The 25,035-nt window shown below is 45.6% G+C and overlaps 1 protein-coding gene across 7 annotated transcripts in view; it reads left to right on the top strand.

Annotated features, from left to right (window-relative positions):
• The window catches only part of LOC117447559 (AP-3 complex subunit beta-2), a 64,681-nt gene that overhangs the window by 35,873 nt on the left and 3,773 nt on the right, over positions 1-25,035 (top strand). For 4 of the 7 annotated variants that reach the window (XM_034084297.2, XM_034084294.2, XM_034084290.2 and 1 more), the window contains exons 17-26: positions 2,017-2,147; positions 7,923-8,037; positions 10,877-11,045; positions 11,143-11,308; positions 11,434-11,521; positions 11,868-11,977; positions 13,976-14,204; positions 14,795-14,879; positions 15,181-15,278; positions 22,320-22,458. In XM_034084297.2, coding sequence (XP_033940188.1) covers positions 2,017-2,147; positions 7,923-8,037; positions 10,877-11,045; positions 11,143-11,308; positions 11,434-11,521; positions 11,868-11,977; positions 13,976-14,204; positions 14,795-14,879; positions 15,181-15,278; positions 22,320-22,458 — 1,330 coding nt within the window. The remainder of the gene's footprint in view (positions 1-2,016; positions 2,148-7,922; positions 8,038-10,876; positions 11,046-11,142; positions 11,309-11,433; positions 11,522-11,867; positions 11,978-13,975; positions 14,205-14,794; positions 14,880-15,180; positions 15,279-22,319; positions 22,459-25,035) is intronic. The other 3 variants (XM_034084298.2, XM_034084295.2, XM_034084292.2) reach the window with 1 other exon arrangement.

The following is a 25,035-nucleotide window of genomic DNA, read 5'->3' as shown; positions in this document are numbered from 1 at the left end:
CTTTTTTGTTTTACATTCGATTGCATTCAGGCTTTACGATATCCTTCACAGTAGACATTTGAACATGTACAATAGCTGATCAACACTTTCATTGCATTTTGGATGATTTAGCCAACTTTGTAACACCCATGGTGTTCAAAAATGACTGCCATAAAGAAAAGGAATTCGTAACCATCCGGATCAGATAAAACACACACACACACACACACACACACACACACACACACACACACACACACACACACACACACACACACACACACACACACACACACACAAAGAACAATTTGACACATTGGGCTCAGAACAGTCTCATAATACACTCATGCACACAGAAGGATCCACACTTGTTTCATAAACATGTAAATAAAATCCAAACACAGAAAAAAGTTTTACATATGTATTTTTGATCCTCACATATTTGTTTTCCGTTTAAACCCTCTGCACCTGCAACACACACCGCTTTCTGTGCACGGATCGCTGTGCATTCGTGTGTGGGTCTTTTGAGACTCTCCTGACGGTCAGCCGATTCGTACTTGTAATTTGTTCTCATCTATAGCCAATCAGATGTCTCCTCAATTCTAAGCCAATCCCATGAGCGTGCCCCCACGAGGGTAGATTTCTTGCGTTCATGACGTTGCGCTTCATGTACGCATTTTGCGCTGTCCGGTCAGCTCGCTAAACAGAGGGCGGAGCATCAGGTGATCATGCAGAGCAGCGTGTCTCCTCAGACTCAACAGCTGATCTGATCTCTCTCTCGCGTCCGGTTACACTTCACTCGCGTTTATGTCCATATCGATCAGATCCAGCTCTCCTGATCGGCCTTTATAGAGAGCACCGATCAAACTATTAAGAGCCGATAATGACCGGCGGGGCTCCCCCCGTTAACAGGTCACTGTCTAGCACTGGCTTCGTAGTGCACTGATCGATTAGGCTAAGCTAACCTGTAGCTGCTCCCTCCACACTCACAACAACTTCATGCAGACATAAATAAAGCAGCTGTATTCGCCACACAGGAAACACACATTTAAAACGGTTTTTCCTGCCGTTTTTGTTTACACAAGCATTCATCAATGGTTTGGAAAGTGGCGCTGTACCTTAATAATATAAAGGCTTGTATTTGCGTGCATTTCCTGTTCGGAAAGTGGCGCTGTACTGAGAGTGGAGGGTGTCCTGACATTAGCGCATGCAGGCTCCATGGACCTGTCAGCTCTGGACTGCGCAAAATGCGTACATGAAGCGCTACGTCATGAACGCAAGACATCTACCCTCGTGGGGGCGCGCTCATGTGATTGGCTTAGAATTGAGGAGACATCTGATTGGCTATAGATAGAAATAATTACAAGTACGAATCGGCCTACCGTCAGGGGAGTCTCAAAAAACCCACACACGAATGCACAGCGATCCGTGCACAGAAAGCTGTTTGTGTTGCAGGTGCAGGGGATTTAAACGGGAAACTAATAAGTGAGGATCAAAAATACATATGTAAAACTTTTTTCTGTGTTTGTATTTTATTTACATGTATATGAAACGGAACACATTTGTGTTTGCATTGAAAAACACAAGTGTGAATCCTTCTGTGTGCATGAGTGTATTATGAGACTGTTCTGAGCCTATACATTTCCCGCTCTTTTGTGCCCATCCCCCCACATGGATCACACCTGGCACACGCAATACATGTTCAGTGTCTATTCTTTGTATATTTACTGCAGTGCTTCATGTATACCAGTACTCTGATACAATATGTACAGTTTGAAAGGGTGTTAAATTAAATGTGGTGATGATTAATGGTTTTTGTGTTAATGTAATAGCAGTTAAAACAGGACCGCGAACACGAAAGTAAGGGGGGGGGAACGAAGACAACAGGAGGGTTAAATCTCCTAATCCCCCCAAATTATGGGATTTTTTTTCTTTCAATTATTTAATAATCCTTCCAATAGAATATTAATAAAATTAGCAAAGTGCCTTACAAATGTGCAGATTAACATTTAAGATTTTTGTTTTGTGTTTTTTCAGATCGAGACCACTTCCAGTTGGGGTCTTTGTCCCACCTGCTGAATGCTAAGGCCGGCGGCTACCAGGAGCTGCCCGACTGGCCCGAAGCCGCCCCAGACCCCTGCGTGCGCAACGTGGAGGTGAAGGATTCTGTGCGTGCAGTGGGAACAGTAACTTACAGAGACACAGGGGTCCTCTGGGCTCTCCAGGGGCCCACAAAGTGGAGGGGAGCGAGAGCTGCTCCTGCCCCAGAGCAGTGCCTCAGAGGGGGCCGCGCAGAGCCTCAGATCCAATACTACATTGACTCCAATATAACATTCATCATCACCATTCATCCACGTACAGCTCATTAGCATTAACAGCTCATCAGTAACGTGCATCATTTTGGTCATTTATCTCCGCTGCCTCTCTCCACCCTCCATGGAGGAGAATGAGTCACAGAGGAGAAAAGAGGATTACACTTTCTATTTAAAAACTTCTGGTTCACTCTGAAAACACGGACGCCCTCTCTGCGGCACTGGCTTCTGTTTCAGCAGCAGCTCCGTCGCCCCGTCCGGGTGATTTCTCACCAATGTTTGAGCCAATAGCACATGAGAAGGGAACAGATTTAGGAGGAAAAATCAAACCACAAATCGGCTTCAAAATGAAAGCAAACCACTTTAATTTCGGGCTAGAGGTTCACTTACGGAGGGCCGGCACCTACAGTCATACTTTAACAAAGGGGCTACTTATATGTTATTTTGCATCCATGTTTTTACAAATTACTCCCCACAGTTTGAAGTTGAACTCAAACAAACCTTTTAAATGTAACTCTGAATGTAAAAAGTCATCCAATCTCACCAAAGTCCCTCCTCTTCTTCTCCATCCCATTCGCTCCATGTGCCATCGGTTCATAACCAACTATGTGATTTAAATGAAGACGTCAAATCAAAACTTGAGCGTGTCACTCTTTTGTCAAAATCAACACTCATAAAACCCGCTTGATTTTGAGCTCCAGGAGTGACCTCAAGTCTTGATTGTGTCATCATGTATTTGTGAAGTATTGTGATTATAGTGTTGATTTTTATTCTAACACTTTATGTTTCATACCTCAGTGTTGAAAGCACATTTCAAAAGGAGGCTTTTAGCTGAATACGTAAATAAGTTGCTTTACTGCTGACCATTTTCCAAAGCATTTGAATCATTAATTGATCCCAGGCAGACACAGTGCTCCATCTCTGCCGTTGAGAGCTGGATCAGTTTTGGGAACTTAAAGCTGATTTTCTGACAACATGCCGCATACTGTAACTTCAACTAAGTTAGCAAGGCTCTCTACAGCCCCTTTATTGAGTTTTAAAACCAGAAAAACCATCACAGCTATGGTTCCCAAGTTTTAGAGGACAATCAGTTTGCTCCAGCTGTAGCGTTAAATAACATCCAGAGGAGTCATTCAAAGTGCCACATCTTTTTAGTTTCAGACAATAATACAGTACAATATATCTTTCAGTCACATTCACATGTTCAGTTTTTCCAGCTGTATCAATACAATCCTGAATAGGGTTCAAGTATTAGACAACCAGTAACAGAGTACCACTCCAGGGCTAAAAAACACAAAGAAAAAGTAATAAAGATTAGTTCTGCTCGATTATGGCAAAAATCTTAATCTCGATTATTTGGGTCAATAATTGATATCACGATTGTTAAAAACGATTATCCATTTACTTTGAAAACATCCATTTATTGAACAGTATGTTTTTAACAGTTGATTACCTTGAACTTTAAGTATAATTCAACTGAAAAACCATTATTATTATTTAGTTGTTTTCATAATCGTTGCAAGCCAAAATCGTAATTGCGATTAAAATACGATTAAAGGTGGGGTAGGTAAGTTTGAGAAACCGGCTCGAGATATACTTTTTGTTATATTCCATGGAATGCTCTTAACATCCCGATAGCAATGAATATCTCAAGCGCTTTGACAAAAAATCCATAAAAAAAGTTCATCTGGAGAAGCCGTAATACTGTAAAAAGTACATCCAATCCGTTTAGCCGGCCCGGCTAAAGTAACTGGGTGGCCTACCTGCCTGTCAGCCTTCCATCGGGGCACAAACTTATCTCGTGCCCTCATTGGTCATGTGCGCGTTCGTGTGTGTTGGAGGAGGGGCTCTATAAGGAAGTGGCAGATTTTCTCCGGTTGTGTATTTTCAAATTCTAGCGATCTCGAGCCGGTTTCTCAAACTTACCTACCCCACCTTTAATTGAGCAGCCCTAATAAAGATGGCCTGCCGCAGAAAACAAGACAAAATAAATAACAAATAATAGTAAATAATAAAAATAGTAATGATGGAGAGAGAATACAAGTGACATACAAAAATGCCACATTTGGATTTCAAGCAGATCTCAAATCTTTGCCAGTTGTAAGTGTTTTAAAATGAATGATAAACAATCGACGGCCCAAAGGTAGTAATTCAGTCAAAAACTGTGGGAGATTTTCACAAAGAAACCTGGTTGGGAAGGCCATGCCCCAATTTGACCTTTTATTGTGATCTGGCAGGGATCATTACATTAGTTCCTGAAGATGTACAACTCACACATCAACATGGACCACGGCACAAGTCATTTAGGAACATTCAAACTAAGAAGTATAAAATACAAGAATACAAGTTACAGTGCAGTGTAAGAAACACATTACTACTTGATTCAACATTTGTGGTGTTGAAAAAAAGGAATAATTAAACACTTTGGAATCTCAGTTGTAAGTGTTTTACAAATTAAAGAAAAATTATCGACTACTAAAAAACTGATTCAGTCCAAAACCGTAAAAATAATGCTTTGAAGAAATGGTCGGCAGTGATGTTTAATATACAAAGTCTCCCATTCCCCCCTGCTGTCCCTCTGCCTATCAAACGTCTCCGCAGACAGAGGAGGTCTTCACCACCGGCGAGGGGAGGATCGGCTTGCTCGGAGAACGGAGAGAGGTGCCCCCCCCCCCCCTCAGTTTGGGAGTGCGGTGGTGTTTGTTTTGATGACTGCTCTCCTTCCTCTTATAGACTCTCGTCATCACTTACGTCACTAGAATGTAGAAACTGATGATGGTCGAACTGAAAGGCTTCGTGAGAGTTTTCCCTTCAGTGCTGCTGAGTCACTGCTGAATGATATTTAGAGAGACAGTCGTCATTATCCCAGGGGTCAAGAGGTCAACTGGAAGAAACTAAATCATAATTGATTCGCTTTAAGGATTCAGAGTTGATGCGTAATTGTAAAATGAAATTTGAGAAGCAAATCGAAGAAGGGTTAGACGGTTGGATCTTTGAAAGGTTACATTACTTTGATGTCCTGGAGCTTTTGACCACTTTCCATCGTCTTCATCGAGGAGGACCTTTGCTAAGTTGTCTATTTGTTCAATCTTTCCTCTTATATTCATTATTTAAGTGCTTTCAAGACTTACACACTTTAACATTTAAACTTGAAAATTGCAGTTGGCAAAACCATGTCCTCCCAAGGTCGTCCTACTTAGTTATTATAACAACTTGTGCAAAGCAGCCTATGCTTATTGTGTGTTTATTTGTCTGTGGGTGTTTCTCAATCTCGAGTAAAGCTGCTCCAGAGCCACTATTTCAAGCATACTACGTCATCGAGTGCCACCGAAGGACTGTTCAGCATACTTGGAATTCTACCGAGCCCGGCGTACTTCGTTAGGAGAAATTTCGAGGCTGCACATGTGTAGTCTGGGTGTTTCTCAATGTTGAGTACGCTTGCTTGGTAGCACATGTCTTCCGAGTCACTTGCTTCAGAAGCGAGGCAAGAATCCTTCCTGGCATTCGGAAAACGAAGAGTGGAACAGGCTAGCAAGTGTGCAGGTGTGCGTCATATGAGAGGCCCCACCTTATATTTTACGCCACAGATTTGGGGAAATTGGTCCGTGCGCAACGCATTGTGGGGATTTTAAGGACGCAAAGTGTACCCAAAATTATCCCCAAACCAAGGACGCGGCCTCGGTGGAATTCCAAGTATGCTGGAGATTGGAACAGTCCTTCTGCGGCACTCGATGACGTAGTATCCTTGAAATATTGGCTTGGAAGCCAGTTTCCTCGAGATTGAGAAACGGCCTTCGTTTTCCGAATGCCAGGAAGTATTCTTGCCTCGCTTCTGAAGCAAGTGACTCGGAAGACATGTGCTACCAAGCAAGACATTGAGAAACACCCAGAGTGTCACCCGGACTACAGACAAACTACTGACCTGATTATCATGAAACTTGGTAGAAGGGTTTAGCTTTGGACAAAGATGATACAACATGTTGGAGTAGATCCAAATCATCGGGGGGGATATTGTTTTTAACTCATGGAAACTTGGCAGAGGTCTCCATTTTCAAAGTGCCCTTCCAGTTTACACTTATTGTTGAGCCAACAAAGAGAAGAATGTTCAAATGATTCGAAGGTTTTAACCTCCTGAAGTCCAATGGCAACCTAGCAAGCTTCATCTGTTAATGTTTTAAAAAAAATAGAAAAGCAATTGGATGAAAGGGAGACATGTGGCGCAGTGTGCTAGTGCGTTGGTGTTCGGATCAGGGGACCACTGGTTCAAACCCTGCATGTCCTTGTGTCCCTGGGCCAGACACTTCACCACCCCCAGAGATTGTTTTGCCACACTAGCTAGCGGACCACTGACTTTCATTTGTTTTAACTAAATTGTCTTCCGTGACATTTGGGACACGTGTTGTGGATGTGTCACAAATGTTGTTTGTGTGAAACTGAGTGTTGTGATTCAGATTCCTGCTTTCCCCCTCCTCTTCCATCTCCTCATTTAAATCCATGCCACGACAACATCCTGCTTTGTCACTGATTAACACATTGAATAATGCATTGTCGTGTTTTTGCTTGATTTAGAAAGTAGGTAGTGAATGTTAATGTTGACTTTTTCTTTATTTCAGTTTATAAGTAACACGGTTATATTGGAGTGCGTTGATTTGACCAGAAAAAATAATTCACTTTTTTAGGCTTCCTTTTTGACACATTGTGGTAAATACTGTAATGAGATTAAGGGTTACTTTGGTCTCTGATATCAGACAGAAACGTCTGATATCAGAGACAAAAGTAACCCTTAGTCCAAAAGTAACCCTTAATCCTTAAAAATTAACCCTCACACGTCTTCTTTTTTTTAGACCTTTCCTGTTTTCTCTTTTCTGTTTTTTCTGACTATTTTTCTCTAAAAAACAAACCTCTTTCCTTCCTTTTCTCACCTCATTCCAATCTTTTTCTGTTTACATCTACCAGGTGTTTACGCTGCTTGAAAGAGTCACAACATTAACGAGTGTGAGTCAGTGAGCGGCAAAGAGCCCGCCTCCTTGAGCCTCCTCCCATTTAGCGGCAAAACCCGAGTGCTTTTTGACACCCTCCCCCCCCCCGCCTAATGTAGACGCTGTCCTGTGCTTAGCTCCGCCAACGCTATCTGAAACACAGCCCCCTCTTCCTCGGTCTCTGCCATTAAAGAAGTGATTCTTTTAGCTGGAAGTGACACGTCGAGATGCATTAGCAGCCGTGTGGGTTTTAAATGGCGTTTGGGAGATGTCCACTCTCATTAGCTGATGGCTTCAGTTAATGATTTTGGTCGCAGAAAGAGTAGGATTTTCTTCTTGTTTAAAGTGTGGGAGGAAGGTCATTTCTCCTCAAAGACATCACTTCTCTTAATGGAACTGCTCCCTGTGTTAAAAGAAACCCATTTCTGCAAGTGGTCATGAAGGTATCGCGCGGTGTTAACGTCCATCTGTGCACAGCTTTAAACTGTCTGCACTGTTTCTGGTCTCAGATCTAAAGGCAGATCTGAGGGCTGCTTTGTCGAGGCCTTCATGGCCACGCTGCTGATATCTGCCTCGTCTCTGCTTCTGTCTGAGGGGTTTATCAAGAGGCGAGCTGGAGGCGCTGACTGTCTGCACTCTGCCTCTCTGACAGGTGCCTGAATGGACCAAATGCAGCAGCCGGGAGAAGAGGAAGGAGAAGAAAGTGGACAAGCCGTTCTACTCCGACTCAGATGGAGAGTCCGGGCCCACGGAGTCAGCAGACAGCGGTAACTTTAATAAGGGGATGAATTGGTGCCAAGGAGGCGACTAAAAATCATTCTTATTATTGATCATTCTGCCCTTACTTTTAAAGAGGGCATATAATGCTTATTTCCAGGTTCACATTTGTATTTTGTATCTCTACTGTGACATGTCTCCATGCTTTAGTGTTCAAAAAGCTCTTTATTGTTCTCATACTGCCTGTGCTGCAGCACCTCTTTTCACCCTCTGTCTCAAACCAGAGCCCAGTCTGCTCTGATTGGTTAGCTGACCAGCTCTGTTGTGATTGGTCAACTGGTTAGAGATGTCCCGCCCCTTAGCCTATTATTACATTGCATTTAGCTGACGCTTTTATCCAAAGCGACTTACAATAAGTACATTCGACCAGGAAGACACAACCTTGAAGAAAACAGAATCATATAAGTACATTAGGTTTCATAGAGCCAAACATTTCAAGTGCTACTCAACTGGCTTTAGATAAGTCAGTCCTTTATTAGTATATAAGTGCTCTGTTAGCAGTTCTTTGTTAATAGTTCTATCGCTCAAAGTGGAGTCGAAAGAGATGAGTTTTCAGTCTGCGCCGGAAGGTGTGTAGGCTTTCTGCGGTCCTGATGTCAATGAGGAGCTCTTTCCACCATTATGGAGCCAGGATAGCAAACCCACGTGTTTTTGCTGATGGGAACTTGGGTCCCCTTCGCAGTGTGGATGCAGCGAGCTGTTTGGCTGATGCAGAGCGGAGTGCACGTGCTGGGGTGTACGGTTTAACCATGTCCTGGATGTAGGAAGGGCCAGATCCATTCGCAGCATGGTACGCAAGTACCAGTGTCTTGAAGTGGATTCTAGAAGTTACCGGAAGCCAGTGGAGGGAGCGGAGGAGCGGCGTGGGGTGGGAAAATTTAGGAAGGTTGAAGACCAGACGAGCCGCTGCATTCTGGATGAGCTGCAGAGGTCGGATGGCACATGCAGGTAGACCAGCCAGGAGGGAGTTGCAGTAGTCTAGGCGTGAGGTGACGAGAGCCTGGACCAGAACCTGCGTGGCTTTCTGGGTCAGCTGGGGACGCATCTTCCTGATGTTGTAAAGCGTGTATCTGCAGCAGCGGGTTGTAGCAGCGATGTTTGCATTGAAGGACAGTTTGTTATCTAGGATCACTCCCAGATTCCTTGCAGTCTGAGTCGGGGAAACAACAGAGGTGCCGATGTTGATTGTTAGGTCAAGAGTGGGACAATCTTTTCCCGGAGGGAAAAGCAGTTCAGTCTTGTCAAGGTTGAGCTTGAGGTGATGAGCAGACATCCACTGAGAGATGTCAGCTAGACAAGCAGAGATGCGTGCGACGACCTGGGTCTCTGAGCGGGGAAAGGACAGAATTAAGTGGGTGTCGTCAGCGTAGCAGTGGTATGAAAAACCATGCGAGCTAATGACTGATCCGAGCGAGTTTGTGTACAGGGAGAAGAGGAGGGGACCAAGAACAGAGCCCTGAGGGACCCCTGTAGTTAATTGACAAGGGTCGGACTCGGACACTCTCCAAGTTACCCTGTAGGTACGGTCTTTGAGGTATGAGGTGAGGAGGGAAAGTGCAGAGCCTGAAACTCCAAGTTCTTGGAGAGTGTGAAGGAGGATCTGATGGTTCACCGTGTCGAATGCAGCAGACAGGTCCAACAGGATGATGACAGAGGAGAGGGAGGCTGCTTTGGCAGTGTGCAGTTCCTCAGTGACAGCAATGAGAGCAGTTTCTGTGGAGTGACCTGCCTTGAAACCAGACTGGTGCGGATCCAGAAGGTTGTTCTGATGGAGATAACAGGAGAGTTGTTTAAAGACAGCGCGTTCAAGTGTTTTAGACAGGAACGGGAGGAGAGAGACAGGCCTGTAGTTTATAACATCAGACGGGTTGAGAGTGGGTTTCTTTAGGAGAGGGTTTACTCTTGCCTCCTTGAGACTGTTTGGAAAGGGACCAGAAGTTAGAGAAGTGTTGATGAAATGGGAGAGAAACGGTAGAATATCAGGAGCGATAGTCTGAAGGAGGTTTGAAGGGATAGGGTCCAGAGGACAGGTGTTAGGGCGGGCAGAGGTAATGAGGGTAAGAACCTCACTTGGCGAGAGAGGGGAGAAAGGAGGTTAGTGTGAGTAAAGGTGAGTCAGAAAAAGAAGAGCGAATATCATCAACCTTTTTTCAAAGTGGTTAACAAAGTCGCTTGACAGAAGTGAGGAGGGGGGAGGGGCTTTGGGGGGGTCCAAGAGGGTGGAGAAGATGGAAAATAGTTTTTTGGGATTGGAATAGGAAGATTGGATCTTATCTTGAAAGAAGGTGCTTTTTGCCTGAGAGATCGAAGCAGAGAAAGAGGAGAGGAGAGCCTGATAGGTTAGGAGGTCGTCATGGTTTTTGGATTTCCACCGTTTCCGCTCTGCCCATCATGTACAGTGTGTTGGAGCGCTAGCCAATAGAAGGAAAAGTATAACATAGTGATGTCATTTGTTATGGAAGTAAACAAAGTCCAATGTAGGCAGAGTGTGTGACAAAGACATACATATATATCACTCACTACAGGAAAGAGAAAACCCCAAAAAGCATAATAGGGCCTCTTTAAAATCTATACAATGTAAAGTAAAATCTCCATGATGATATATTTTAAATATCTTGTTCTGTCCTTTTATAATCTAAAGATATTCAGTTCAATATTATAGATATTCTTCGGTTGTGTACTTTCAAATTCTAGCGCACTCGAGCTGGTTTCTCCATTCTTACCTAACCCACGTTTAACTAAACAATTAGTTGGCTAATCCTGGGAGCTCTAGTCGTAGAGTCGTTATGTTTAAAATATTCAAATGAAAGAACATTGTTCTTCCTGCAGAGTCGGACTCAGCCAGCGGCTCGGAGAGCGGCAGCGGCCTGGAGGAGAGCGGCTCGGGGTCAGAGAGCGAGGAGAGCGAGGAAGGCTCCGAGTCTGAGGAGGAGGTGGAAAAGGACAAGAAGAAGAAGAAAAAGATAGAATTGAAGAAGCCTGTGCAAGTGAGCGAAAGGTAGAACATGCTTCTGTTTTCCTAGTGTTTTATGCTTTGTCTCATCCCCTTACATAATAACTCCAGGACTCTGACTGACCTTTGCTTTCCTTTGCAGCGAGCAGAGCAGTGAAGAGGAAGTGAGGAAGCACGAGAGGAAGAATAAACTGCGTAAGAGCGTCTCGGAGTCTGAATCTGATGATGAGGAGGAGAGCGAGTCTGAAAGCAGCCAATCAGAGTCTGAAGACTCGGAGTCTGAGGCGGAAGTCAAAAAGAAGAAAAAGGTAAAGAAAAAACAACCTAAAATGATAAATACATTTGACATCACCTTTAAAACACTCGTTGAAGTATAGAAGAAATACTCCTGTATTTAGACTTAGCACAGTCACTTTCTTTTCTCCTCTTCCAGGCAGCTGAAACCAAACCTCCCCCTAAGCCGGTCAAGAAAGAGTGCAAGAAGGAGAAGAAGGAAATGTCTCTGCTCGACCTCGATGACTGTGAGTACTTTCACCTCCTGTAAAATGTCTGCTCTCAAAGGGAATGTATGAGTGCTCAATTCAGGGAGGCACAGTCAGTGGACAAGTGTGTTGTAAAGTATGGAAGTGTTTCTCAAACTTACAGGAACAAGTAATGCAAGAAATACGATTAAAATCATTCAAAGGCTTTTTTATCATAATCCCAATAATTGCAACGTAGTTCTTGGCAATGATCCTGTCGGGTTTTCTGAGGTAAAAGACAGATGTGTGTGCTATATGTATGAAATAAAAAATAGGTGAATTCCGTGAGGTGTAAACTTTTGTACATCCTTGTTTATAAGTCATACTCTCCTGTCTCTTTTCGCAGTTGAACCCACCCCCTCTCCTCAAGCCACGCCCCTGAACAGCTTCCTGTCCAGCAGCCTGGTGAACGACCTGGAGGGACTGTCTCTGTCCGATGCCGTCCTCTCTCCGGCGGTAAGTCCTTCATGCTTCTCTCGTCCTCCTAGGTACTATATTTACATTACATTGCATTTGGCTGAAGCTTTTATCCAAAGCAACTTACTTGTAAATGCTCAATAACATTGTGTTGTCTAAATACTTGTACCCTATTCAGGACCGTCCCTGGCCAACTTGGGGCCAGGGGCGACATAGTGAGATGAGCCCCCCCCCCCCCCCCCCCCAACCAACAGGAGTGAAAACATTTGTTTTGAAAACAAAGCAGGCTACTTTGCAAATATAATTCCTGTTTATTATTATTATCAACACAGTTACTTTTTTATACAGTGAGGTAAATGGTAAATGTCCATGTATGTCGTTCAGTATGCGTTTACAGGTGAATTTACGTCTGCATTTCCTGCCAAATACTAGCCTCAAAAAGATTAAAATATAATTAATGCAAATAAACTGCTTCTACTAATAATAATAATCATAATCAATTCAATAATATAAATACTGCATTATTTTATTATAATATAGTTCAGCCTCTCTCCTAACAGTCATCATCATGTCAACCACAACACAGAGAAATACTGATAGAAATGTGTGTGTAGTTGTTGATACATTGCTGACAGAGGGAACTACACTTGAATACAGATTTAAGAAATATCAGTTTTTGAGCATGTCATAAGCATGTTTTGTCTTGACTAGCATCACCATGAAATGTGCAAATTGACATAAAAATGAATAAAAGGGGAAAAAATGCTCCATGTTTTTTATGCTGTAAACTTTAACTGTTATGTAAGCCAACTGGACAGACAGTTTATCACTCTTCCTCCTGTGCAGTAGCAGATAAAAGGCATAACATACTTGAATGAATGGTAAATAAATCTCCATTAGCCTATATGCTATGCCTTCTTCATGTCGTGAATTGCAGCTGATGTTTTAATATGGCAATTTGGCAACATTCGCAAGTTGTACATTTGACTCATACAATAACCCACCTTCGAGTGATGCTCTAGTTTCTTCATGTTTTGTTTTTTTCCCTCTTGCTTGCTCCGGACTGAAACTGTCTTTTCACCGACATCTCTTCACCTGCACTAGTGGCCGTATCAAAGCCGTAATTGGTCGATTCATTGCAACGGTGTCGGGTTACAGACGTGCTCCCCTTGTCACCTCTCACTCTCACTCTCGCGTGTCAGCGGGGGGTGCGCGGAAAACTGTGCACAGCAGCTGAGGCCCTCTGGGCGGGCCCCCCTGCGCAAGGCGGGGCCCCATGCAGCCTGCGTGATTGGCCTGTAGGGAGGGCCCCTGACCCTATTGCAAGGACAATAACGTCTAATTTGATATAATTTTACACAAAAATTGCCTTAAATTGTATTCCTTATCTCTTACTTCCATGTCCCTGTCCCTCTAGTGGTGATATTATGGGAATATGTTTAGAGTATTTAACAATTAGGTTTTATACTTTAGTGCATATAACATTGAAACAATTTCCTCTGTCAGTGGCACACACAAAAATACACATAAATAATATCTTCATATGACTCGTGGCTTTCAAAAAAACATTTGACAGAACGCTCGGACTGTGGTGATTTCATACTGCTTTTTAATTATTTGCGGTCTTCAAGAAAATGTATTCATAGTATAGTAGCCATGGTTTATAATCAATTTGTATTTATGAAGGTCTGAGAGCATCAGTCAACCTGTTGTCTCTCCACAATAACAACAAACTGTTTTGTTTGTTTAAACTGTTTTTACCGAAGTCTGTGGTTTTCGCTTTTATTTGAAACGGTTTTTTGCTGCCTTAGTCAGGACTTCTTTGTAAAAGAAAATCTGAATCCTAATGGGAAATACACCTGGTTAAATAAAGGTTAAAAAAAAGTCAATAACAAATGTATATATTCCTTGACAAATCAATGTACCAATCAGTGCGTCTCTGAATATCTAAAGTGGATATTCCCTTCAGTAATAGTGAAAAATGTATCTGAAATGCTAACACACATCAACCCTTCCTCCGTCTCCTCCCTTGTTCAGGCCATCTCTCCCTGCAGCGCTCTGAAGAGCTACGAGCTGCTGCACCGCATCACGGGGGACGGTCTGTGCGTGGAGTACTGCTTCAGCCGCCAGCCGTTCCCCCCCGACGCCAACATGGTGTCGGTGCAGATGCAGTTCACCAACAACGCCACGTCGGACACCAAGAACCTGCACATGGAGGACGTGAAGCTGCAGAGCGGGATGAGGGTCAACGAGTTCACTGAGATCGGTGAGTCGTGGTTTGGTGGGAACTGAATTTCTTATTTTCATGTAATCTAAAAAGGAAACCAGGATGACCTTTGCTCTTACTACAAAAACAACAACATAGGAGCAGTTTCAGAAGCAGCCAGAAAATGTTAGGTGGAATAAACAATATGTGAGGATGGCCTTTTTTTGGAGCCTTACAGTAGTGATTGATTGATTGATTGATTGATTGATTGATTGATTGATTGATTGATTGATTGATTGATTGATTGATTGATTGATAGGCATATATGTGCAGGTTAAAGGTGGTGCTACGGTAATATCTAGCGATCGCCAAAAACACATGTTTATAGTTTTCATTATTGTGTGCAAATCCAATTGGATAATCGTACTAGAAAACAGGCCAGGGAATCACAGAAATTATGGAAATTCAACCAAAGTCCTACTTTAAAATGAAAAAAAAATGCAGAAGAAAACCCTTCAGTAAAAATTGTCAAGCATGTTGTTGTATCCATGCTGACAGCAAATATTTCCTCTGTCTGTTATTCAGCAATTACTAACTAAAAGACGATGTTGTTTTATTTGTTTGTGTGCTTTTGTTTGTGTTGTGTACAGAGCTGCTGCCGGCAGGTGAGACGGCATCAGCTGTGATGGGCATCGATTTCTGTGACTCAACACAAGCTGCAAACTTCCAGCTGTGGTGAGACGGGTTCTGTTTCTTAACTTCCCTCATGATGCTGTGGGTCCTTCATGTTCTCGTAGTACTGGGTGAAAACAGGCACACAACTGATGCTGTTAATATATGACCCTGTTTTGTAATTGTAAAAATGGTTAGCTTTGCATGAGCCTGGAAGTAAAATACTGTTAGACTCAGGATTATTTCAATATGTCCTCCTACCAGTATGTGTGTACTACACTGAGAAATAAAGTAAAGCAAGCATTAGTTGTCATTTTAGAAAATATATGTTTAAATGCGTTTGTTTTTGTCTCTTATTTGTCAGCACCCACCGCAGGAAGTTCTTCGTGTCGATCCAGCCTCCGGTCGGGGAGCTGATGAGACCCGTCTTCCTGACGGAGAACGAGTTTAAAAAGGAGCAAGGTGAGTGATTCAACTTAATAAAGGTACTATATTAAGGAATATAAAACCTCTGACTTTATGGCCATCACATTAAAACTAGTATTTCAAAGTGGGAAGTTACTACTGAATATCTGAACTGGGTACAAGTGATGTCTCATATTTCATTTATCTTTCTGCATGTTTATCTTCTTTGATATTCTCAGGCTAAAAGATTAATTAGCACATATAGTGTATGTAGTCCATTTTCCCCACAATTTCATATATTGGTCGTATACGCTAACTACAGAATATGAAGTCCATTTGTGTGGGTTTTGGGACAGATCTTAAATGTTTTATTTAAATACACCAGCATTGTTTGACAGACAGACAGACAGACAGACAGACACACAGACAGACAGAGAGAGACAGACAGACAGACAGACAGACAGACAGACAGACAGAGACGGACAGACAGACAGACACACACACAGACAGAGAGAGACAGACAGACAGACAGACAGACAGACAGACAGACAGACAGACAGACAGACAGACAGACAGACAGACAGACAGACAGACAGAGAGAGAGACAGACAGACAGACAGACAGACAGACAGACAGAGACGGACAGACAGACAGACACACACACACACAGACAGAGACAGACAGACAGACAGACAGACAGACAGACAGAGAGAGACAGACAGACAGACAGACAGACAGACAGACAGACAGACAGACAGACAGACAGAGAGAGACAGACAGACGGACAGACGGACGGACAGACGGACAGACAGACAGAGAGACAGACAGACAGACAGACAGACAGACAGACAGACAGACAGACAGGATACTACAGTACATTAGAGAATGTTGCACTTTGTAAATGTAGTTGCAGTGAGTTAAAGTGTAAGTTATGTGAATATAGTGCAGAGTTATGAACGTGTTACAGCTCACAAACCCGTAGTGACTCTTTAAACATGTGTCATGTCCACGGTGTCTCCCTCTTCATACTGTCCCCATAGAGACTCTTTTACTTGGTAAGTTCATAGATTTGATTTCCCCACCTGCCTCTCAGCTAACCTCACACAGACCCTCACCTCCCCCACTTCTCCCCCTCCTCCCTCCTGCCTTGGTTATCAGACTCACCTGTGCTAACTGCATCTGATTAAAGGCCGCTCACGCTCTGCTGCACCGGGAATGGAAATGCTCATCTGTTCACTGATCCTGATTCACTTTGAAAGCACCGCGGGAACAATTATAATAATAATAAATTGTATTTGTAAAGCACCTTTCATCGCTAAAAGTAATCCCAAAGTGTGAAAGAATGAACACCCGGCTGGTTCATGTTTCAAGCTGCTGATGACCACTGACCATGTTGGGATATTTGTGTTATACAGTTTTGTTTGTGATCTTGCATTTCAGAAGCCAACATTTTGTTGAAAAGTAAACAAAATATTCTTTGTTTGAAATAATGTGTGGCATGTTTGGTTGATAAATGACTGAACGGATGAGTCACTTATGCTGTTTGTATAGACGTTCAAATGCTTTCGAAACAACAATGAAGACGTTTCAACCAGTCTATTCAAGTCTTTAACTGGATGTCTTCATGTCTTTTGACCTGCAAATCAGTACATAAAATAGTTGAACTCCCCAAAGGTGAAACTGCATTGGTGCAATAGGCGCATTCACACTGCGGTACTTTTCCCACAAAGGTTCATGCGAACTGTTCATGATCACGTTCACACCAAAAAGAGCCGGTACTAAAATTAGTTAATGCGAACCTTTTTACCCCCTCGAGAGCAGGGACTTTCGAGCGGCTCTTTTTTGAGAAAAGAGCTATATTCCTGATTGGCTGGGCGGATTGCAAACCACGCCCCGTAAAACTCCCAAAAAGTTTTGTGAAGCCGCCATTTTATTATCCTCGCGTTAGCATTATTAGCATTAGCATTAGCCCAGCGCAGAAACGCAGAGAGACTAACTTATGGAAACACAAAATAAAACATGGGAGCGGTGGAGATGAGGAGGTGTCGGCGTTCTGGCGATTTACTCGGAAGGCTTCAGTAGAAGCTGCTGGGACTCCCAGCAGCTTCTACTGAAGCCAGTCCCCAACTCCGGGGACTTCCGGCCGGGGACTTTGGGCGGCAGTATACGCCGTGAAGTGGTTTGCGGCCTGCCAGTAAACCCAAAGCAGAAGAAGAAGAAGTGACGTCAGCGGCTTCATTTGCCTAATCCACCCCCAGGGACTTTTTCCGGTGTGAACGCGATCTGTACTTAGTTCATGCGAACTAAAGAGTTGTGGGAAAAGTACCACAGTGTGAATGCGCCAAATATGTCTAACTTTTTACCAACATTCAAACATCATGAACTAATTTGCTTTTTAATTTTTTTAATTAACAAACTCACACTTTCCCCCCTCTACTGTGTTCAGTGCGAGCATGAGTGCATACCAGTTTAGGTTGCAGTATTATTTTGTAATCATTGATGTATTGAGTCAAATCACTGTAGTGTTATCCCTGAATACAGTATCTGTATATAATACTGTATACGTCTGTAGCTGAAAGAATAGAATATATTGTAGCGCCAGGAAAAGGGAGTCGGAGGCGGTGTATTCAGAATGGAGTTCCAATCTTTATTATCCATTTAGTTATAGAGAGGTCAACACAACGTCTGCTCTGCTTAACGAGCTAGCAGGAATGAGGGCTAACTCTACAGGTGTTCCCACTAAAAGGTCCGTGTGGCAACACAATAAGAGAGGTGAATTATGTCCAATGACGTGTCACCACACAAGCCCCCCCAGAATTCACGTATAAACAAAATCCGTATGGCGGGGAGGAACAATCCGCCTGCCCCCACGAGACCTGCGCACCGGAGTCGGTACAGCGACCTCCGCCCGTGCGGCCCCTGACAGAGGAGGGACCGGAACAACAGGTCCACACTCCCTGACAGGAATCAAAGCCGGGGGTCGGCCCCGTCTCGGCGGCCGAGCCAGCACCACCGGCCGGTCCACGTCCAAGTGAGCAGCCTTCACCCGGTCAACCGAGACGTGCTCAGCCTTACCGCCCATGTCGACCACCAGGTGTTTTTCACCGTGTTCCAAAACCCGGAAAGGTCCGTCGTAAGGGGGCTGCAGGGGGCCTCTGTGTGCGTCGTGACGGATGAAGACGTGCCCAGCTGAGCGTAGCTCCGCGGGAACTTGAGACCCCGACGCACCGTGCTGAGTAGTCGGGACTGGAGCGAAAGCCTCCGCCGCGTCACGCAGAAAAACTCGCTGGGCCGTGGCAGACCAGGGAGCTGAAGCATTTGGGAGGAAATCCCCCGGAACTCTCAGCGGCTGACCGTAGACCATCTCCGCTGTAGAACACTGCAGATCTTCCTTGGGTGCGGTCCTCAGGCCCAGCATCACCCAGGGCAGCTTGTCGACCCAGTTACCGTCCGTAAGGCCGGCCTTGAGGGACGCCTTCATGGAGCGATGAAAGCGCTCGCAGAGGCCGTTAGCCTGAGGGTGGTAAGCGGTAGTCCTGTGCAGCTTGACCCCCAAACCGCTTGCCACAGCGTTCCAGAGCTCGGACGTGAACTGAGAGCCCCTGTCTGAGGAAATGTCTGACGGGGTGCCAAAACGAGAAACCCACGTTGCAATGAAGGCCCGGGCAACGTCTGCGGCTGATGTCGAAACGAGCGGAACTGCCTCCGGCCAACAGGTCGTTCTGTCCACCATGGTGAGGAGGTAGGAAAACCCCTGAGAGGAAGGCAACGGACCCACCAGGTCAATGTTGACGTGATCAAACCTCCTCTCAGGCACCAGGAAACGCTCCAACGGGGCCTTCGTGTGGCGGTGCACCTTAGCGCGTTGACAAGCCACGCACTCCCTGGCCCAAGTCCTCACATCCTTTTTCAGCCCATGCCAGACGAACTTCGCGGCCACCAAGCGTACCGAAGGTTTAACGCCGGGGTGTGATAGGCCGTGCACCGCCTCGAACACAGAGCGCCTCCAGCTGGCAGGGACGACAGGCCGCGCCAGGCCCGTGGAAACGTCACACAGGAGGGTAATGCCCGCGTCGCCGAACACTACGTCCTCCAAGCGCAGCCCCGCGCCCTCCACCTTCAGAGCCTGGACGCCGGAATCTGTGACCTGGTCCGCCGCCATGCGAGTATAGTCCAGGCCCAACTGGACGGCACCGATGACGACTCTGGAGAGGCAATCAGCAACCAGGTTCGACTTGCCAGCCACGTGCTTAATGTCCGTAGTGAACTCTGATATGTAGGAAAGCTGCCGCTGCTGACGTGCCGACCAAGGCTCCGCCACTTTTGACATGGCGAAGGTGAGCGGCTTGTGGTCGACAAACGCCGTAAATTCACGGCTTTCCAGCATGAAACGGAAGTGCCGCACGGCCAAATAAAGTCCAAGGAGCTCTCGGTCAAAGGCGCTGTACCTGCGTTCTCTGGGCGTCAGCTGGCGGCTGAAAAAGGCGAGCGGCTGCCAAGCGCCCTCCACCCACTGCTCGTGCACTGCGCCGACCGCGTAGTCCGACGCGTCCGTGGTGATGGAGATGGGAGCCGTAGATGATGGGTGTGCCAGCAAAGCCGCCTGAGCCAACGCGGTCTTGACCTCAGCAAAAGCGACGTCCGCCTCTGCTGTCCAGTCGATCGCCTGGACGGGGGTCTTGCCTTTCAAAGCTTCATACAGCGGCCGCATGATGTGTGCGGCCCGGGCGATGAAACGGTGGTAGAAGGTCACCATCCCCAGAAACTCACGGAGCGACCGGGCTGTGAGCGGGCGAGGAAAAGCCGCAACAGCCTCCACCTTCGCTGGCAGAGGTGTCGCACCGCCCTTGTTGACGCGGTGCCCCAGGAAATCAATGTCAGACACCCCGAACTGGCACTTTGCCGGATTGATGATTAATCCGTGTTCATTGAGCCGTGTGAAAAGGGCTCGGAGGTGGGACAGGTGCTCCTGCACTGAAGCGCTGGCGACGAGTATGTCGTTGAGGTAGACAAACACAAACGGCAGGTCCCGCAGTACCGAATCCATCAGGCGCTGAAACGTCTGCGCGGCATTCTTGAGTCCAAAAGGCATCCGCAGGAACTCAAAAAGTCCAAAAGGTGCTATCACTGCCGTCTTGGGAATGTCCAGGGGGTGCATGGGCACCTGGTGGTATCCACGCACCAGGTCCACCTTGGAAAACACCCCCGTACCGGCCAGATGCGCCGAAAAGTCCTGAATGTGCGGCACTGGATAGCGGTCAGGCGTAGTGGCGTCGTTGAGTCGGCGGTAATCCCCGCACGGGCGGAACCCGCCGTTCGGTTTGGGGACGACGTGCAGGGGTGAAGCCCAAGGACTGTCAGAGCGGCGGACAATGCCCAGGCGCTCCATGGTTGCAAACTCCGCCCTCGCCACAGCCAGCTTAGAAGGGTTCAACCGCCGGGCCCTGGCGTAGACAGGAGGCCCCTCTGTAGTGACATGGTGCTCCACGCCATGCTTAGTGGTAAGAGCAGAGAAGGTGGGCAGCGACAGGTCTGGAAACTCGGCCAACAGTCTGAGAAACGTGTCTGCCCCTGACAGCGAGCCCGACAGCCCGTCGTACGCTGCGCTGCCAAGTGTGCACACGAGGGAAGAAAACGTCAAGGCATCAATCAAACGCCTATTCTTAACGTCCACTAAGAGTCCATGAGCACACAAAAAATCTGCTCCGAGGAGGGGAAAAGAAATGTCCGCTGTCACAAAATCCCAGCTGAAACGCTGTCCTCCGATGCACAAACACATAGGCCTCACGCCGTACGTGCGAATGGGACCGCCGTTAGCCGTCGTCAATCGCGGTCCGTGCCCTCCCCGGGTGACGTCTTCACTCGACGCGGGAACTACGCTCCGTTGAGCGCCCGTGTCACACAGAAACAGGCTCCCCGAAACGCTGTCGCTGACGAAGAGGAGCCTGCACGTGCCGCCGACGCTCAGGGCCACTACCGAGCGCCGGCCCCTCCGTTTCCCGGGGGTTTGTAGCTGCACGGAGAAATGCACTTCTTCGCCATTGTCCCGAAACGTGCGTGGTAAGAGCACTCTCCGGTGTCTCCACGCCGGCTCGCCACAGCCGTGTCCGGCCCCTGCCATGCTGTCTTGACTGCAGATGGGCTGCTGCGCGTCGCGGCTAACGTCTCTGCACCGGGCTGTTGTGTAGCCAGGAAAAAACGATCCGCTTCCTCCGCCAAGGCCCGCGGCTCCGTGACAGGCGTGTTGGCCAGCGCCGTCTGGACCCGGGGAGGCAAGTGACGCAGGAAAATCTCCATGAACAAAATCCGGGGATCTTCCCCCCCTAGCAGATTTAGCATTTTCTCCATTAGCTGAGATGGCTTGCTGTCTCCCAGGCCTTGAATGTCAAGCAACTGGCGGGCCCTCTCCTTAGCAGATAAGCTAAATGTCTTAAGGAGAAGGGCCTTAATCGCCTCATATTTGCCATGATGTGGGGGGGCTGCGATGAATCCCACCAACCTGGACGACGTAGAGCAGCCCAGCGCTGCTACCACATGGTAGTATTTCAGGTCCCCGTCACGGACCTGTCGGCAGGCGAAGTGCGCCTCCACATGTGCGAACCATGCCTCCGCGGCGTGCTCCCAGAACTCCGGCAGCTTTACGAAAACATCGCGTTCAGCCATGCTCGTTAATTTTCCGGAAACTTTCTCGGAAACGTCAGGGTCACCAGTGTAGCGCCAGGAAAAGGGAGTCGGAGGCGGTGTATTCAGAATGGAGTTCCAATCTTTATTATCCATTTAGTTATAGAGAGGTCAACACAACGTCTGCTCTGCTTAACGAGCTAGCAGGAATGAGGGCTAACTCTACAGGTGTTCCCACTAAAAGGTCCGTGTGGCAACACAATAAGAGAGGTGAATTATGTCCAATGACGTGTCACCACAATATGTTTATATATAAAACAGCACTGTATTGAGTCCCCACACTAATACAAGCAGCCCTTTGTGAAGTATTGCTTTATTACTAATGACTGCTTTGCATTTGATGCTACCGGGGAATGTACAATAAGTAGCAGCAACGACTTTAAATCTCTTTTCCCGGTCTGACTCGCTCCTCTGCAGGTCAGCTGATGGGGATGAACGAGATCTCGGAGAAGCTAACGCTGGACGCGAAGTGCCGGAACGAACACGCCATCGTGCAGAGGGTGATCACCGCCGCCAACCTCAGCAGAGTGCCCTGTGGGTCCGATAAAGAGTGCCGGTGAGAAGATCAGAATAAATATACACTGGGAGACCTTCCAAATATATCTGTGCTGTATGATGTGAGATAAAGATGCATCCTCCCTTAAAGGAATGGTCCACTCATTAGATAATTAATCAAAACTTCAGTATTTAGTGAAACGTTATGTTTAAACCATACCCTGAAGAAATCAGCGATATTCCCCGGTAAATAATGATTTTATAGCTCTTTTTTATCAAGACCTGTATATTCCGTCTGGCCGCCGCCATGTTTGCCATTTTCAGTAGTCACGTGATGGTCGTGACGTCATCCATGCGTTCACTTTGTCAACACACGGAAACATGGTGGAGTATTTCAGTTCGGACTCGTCAGCAGAGGAACAAGTTTTGACCAATGTGAAGAGATTGGATGGGGGAATTCAGCCATACATATCAGTATGACAATACGACACCCTCTGTCCGTAGACCCTCACATCGTACAAGGAAACACTTTCGAAGAAAACCCCCAGTTTAAAGGGAACATGGGAGAAACCTCAGGGAGAGCAACAGAGGAGGGATCCCTCTCCCAGGACGGACAGACGTGCAATAGATGCCGTGTGTAAATTGAAAAGATAATACATTTGCAACATAGGTAGTCCAAATGTTTGGAAATGCATGTGTGTATAATGGGAAGATGATATAAGATACTATATGTATGCATGTAGTACCACCCTTGCTAGCGATTCCCTCTCTAGTTTAGCATACTCAGCTTTGTTGTCCCTGGCCATAGAATCACGATTTTATGGAGCCGGAAAAACTGGGGGGAAATACACACTAGCCGGTACTACGCTATATGGAAAGGCCACCAAAAACTATCCTGGCCTGGACGTTAAAACGGGGCTAGCCGCTGCAATGGAAATGCGCTATAACATACCTTATTCTTACTCCGAGCACTACTTCTGCTCCTCCGTCGCTTCACACTTGCAGAGGGCGATTTCTCAACTGGCCGAACTGGTGTCCTGGTCGGTGATGACACCAGAAAGACCGATGGTACTGCATCTCCATTGAGTAATGGTTGTTCTTTAAATCCCATGTTATGTTTGATCATACTCTCAGAGTAGTCGTCCGGAAATGTGAAATGTTCGCTGCATACATGAGCCTGTAAATCTCTCGGTTCGGGCCGGCCACATTTCGCTAGCCACTGCCTCCGAATGTACTTCTTATGCTTACCTTTTGGCAACAGATGGAACCGAGCATTCCGTGGATTGTTCCTATCCGAATTATGGCAATATTTCGCGATACAGTGAGGCATATTTGAAGAGAGAAACTACAGTAAATAACATGGAGATCAACGTGTCTTCGAAAACCAAACGCATGGAATACGTCACGTCCGGGAAATGGCGGCGCCCACAGTGTTGATGTTATTTCGGTATATAATCAGTTTAAAATCACTGATGTCATCGGATTAAAAAAAAAAGAGAGAGACTGGCAGAGACTGGTCTGTTTTATCGGATGATAATTTTTAAAAAATGAGTGTCATGAGCATACCATTCCTTTAAAGGTGGGGTAGGTCATTCACTTCAGAAACACTTGTTGTTATATTCCACGGAATGCTCTTAACATCCCGATAGCAATGAATACATGAAATGCTTTGACAATAAATACATAATAAAATGTCAACTGTGGAAGCCGTGGCGCTGTAAAAAGCACGACCAATCATCTGAGCTGGCTAAAGTAACTGGATGGCCTACCTGCCTGTCAGCCTTCCATCTGGGCACAAACTTATCTCGTGCCCTCATTGGTCATGTGCGCGTTCGTGTGTGTTGGAGGAGGGGCTCTGAGAGGAAGTCTGAAGGAAGGGGCAGATTGTTTTCGGCTGCGTACTTTCAAATTCTAGCGCACTCGAGCTGGTTTCTCCATTCTTACCTACCCTACCTTTTAAAGTTCATCAAAAACATAAGATCTCATGTCAAATATCCTGTTTATATTCACACATTTAAGCTTCATATTTTTGTAAAAGCTAGTTTGTGTGATGTTTTTCAATCCATTTATTGTTAATTTATCCAATATATATGGTTGAGAAGCTTAAACAGTATTACAGACTGGTACACTGTTTGTGGTTGGAGCAGATTTCGTTTTGAAAGGGTCTGTACCCACAATGTGTTAAATAATTACATTTAAAAAAAGAGAACCTACTATTCATCTCCCTCTAGTGGTTTAAGACCAGTGTTGAGGAAGTACTCAGGTATAATCTTAGGCCGTAAAAAAGTATTATAAGTAATATTAGTGATATAAGTAATATAGTATATAAAGGGTATAATACTTAAAGTATTATTAACATAGTGTAGAAATATTCTTTTACAAATTAAAGTCAATGGAATTATAATTAAAGTATCATTAATAATTATTAATGCTTGTTATTTTCTTAGTAACAGATTAATAGTTTAATCTGTAATACATAAGAAACCTCTGAAGAATACGTAGTGCATTTTGTATGTGTTTTGTATGATCGTCCTATGTGATTTTTTTTAGATAAAAAATCCAAATCTGAAACGTAACCAGTTAGTCCACTCGTCAAACATAAAAAAGTTGAATATTTCCTTTTGAAATTAGAATAATG

Source organism: Pseudochaenichthys georgianus, chromosome 6 (assembly GCF_902827115.2).
Source record: "Pseudochaenichthys georgianus chromosome 6, fPseGeo1.2, whole genome shotgun sequence".
NCBI classification, from domain to species: domain Eukaryota; kingdom Metazoa; phylum Chordata; class Actinopteri; order Perciformes; family Channichthyidae; genus Pseudochaenichthys; species Pseudochaenichthys georgianus.
The sequence above is the reverse complement of the archived record's forward strand: the minus strand, read 5'-3'. Positions and strand labels throughout refer to the sequence as shown.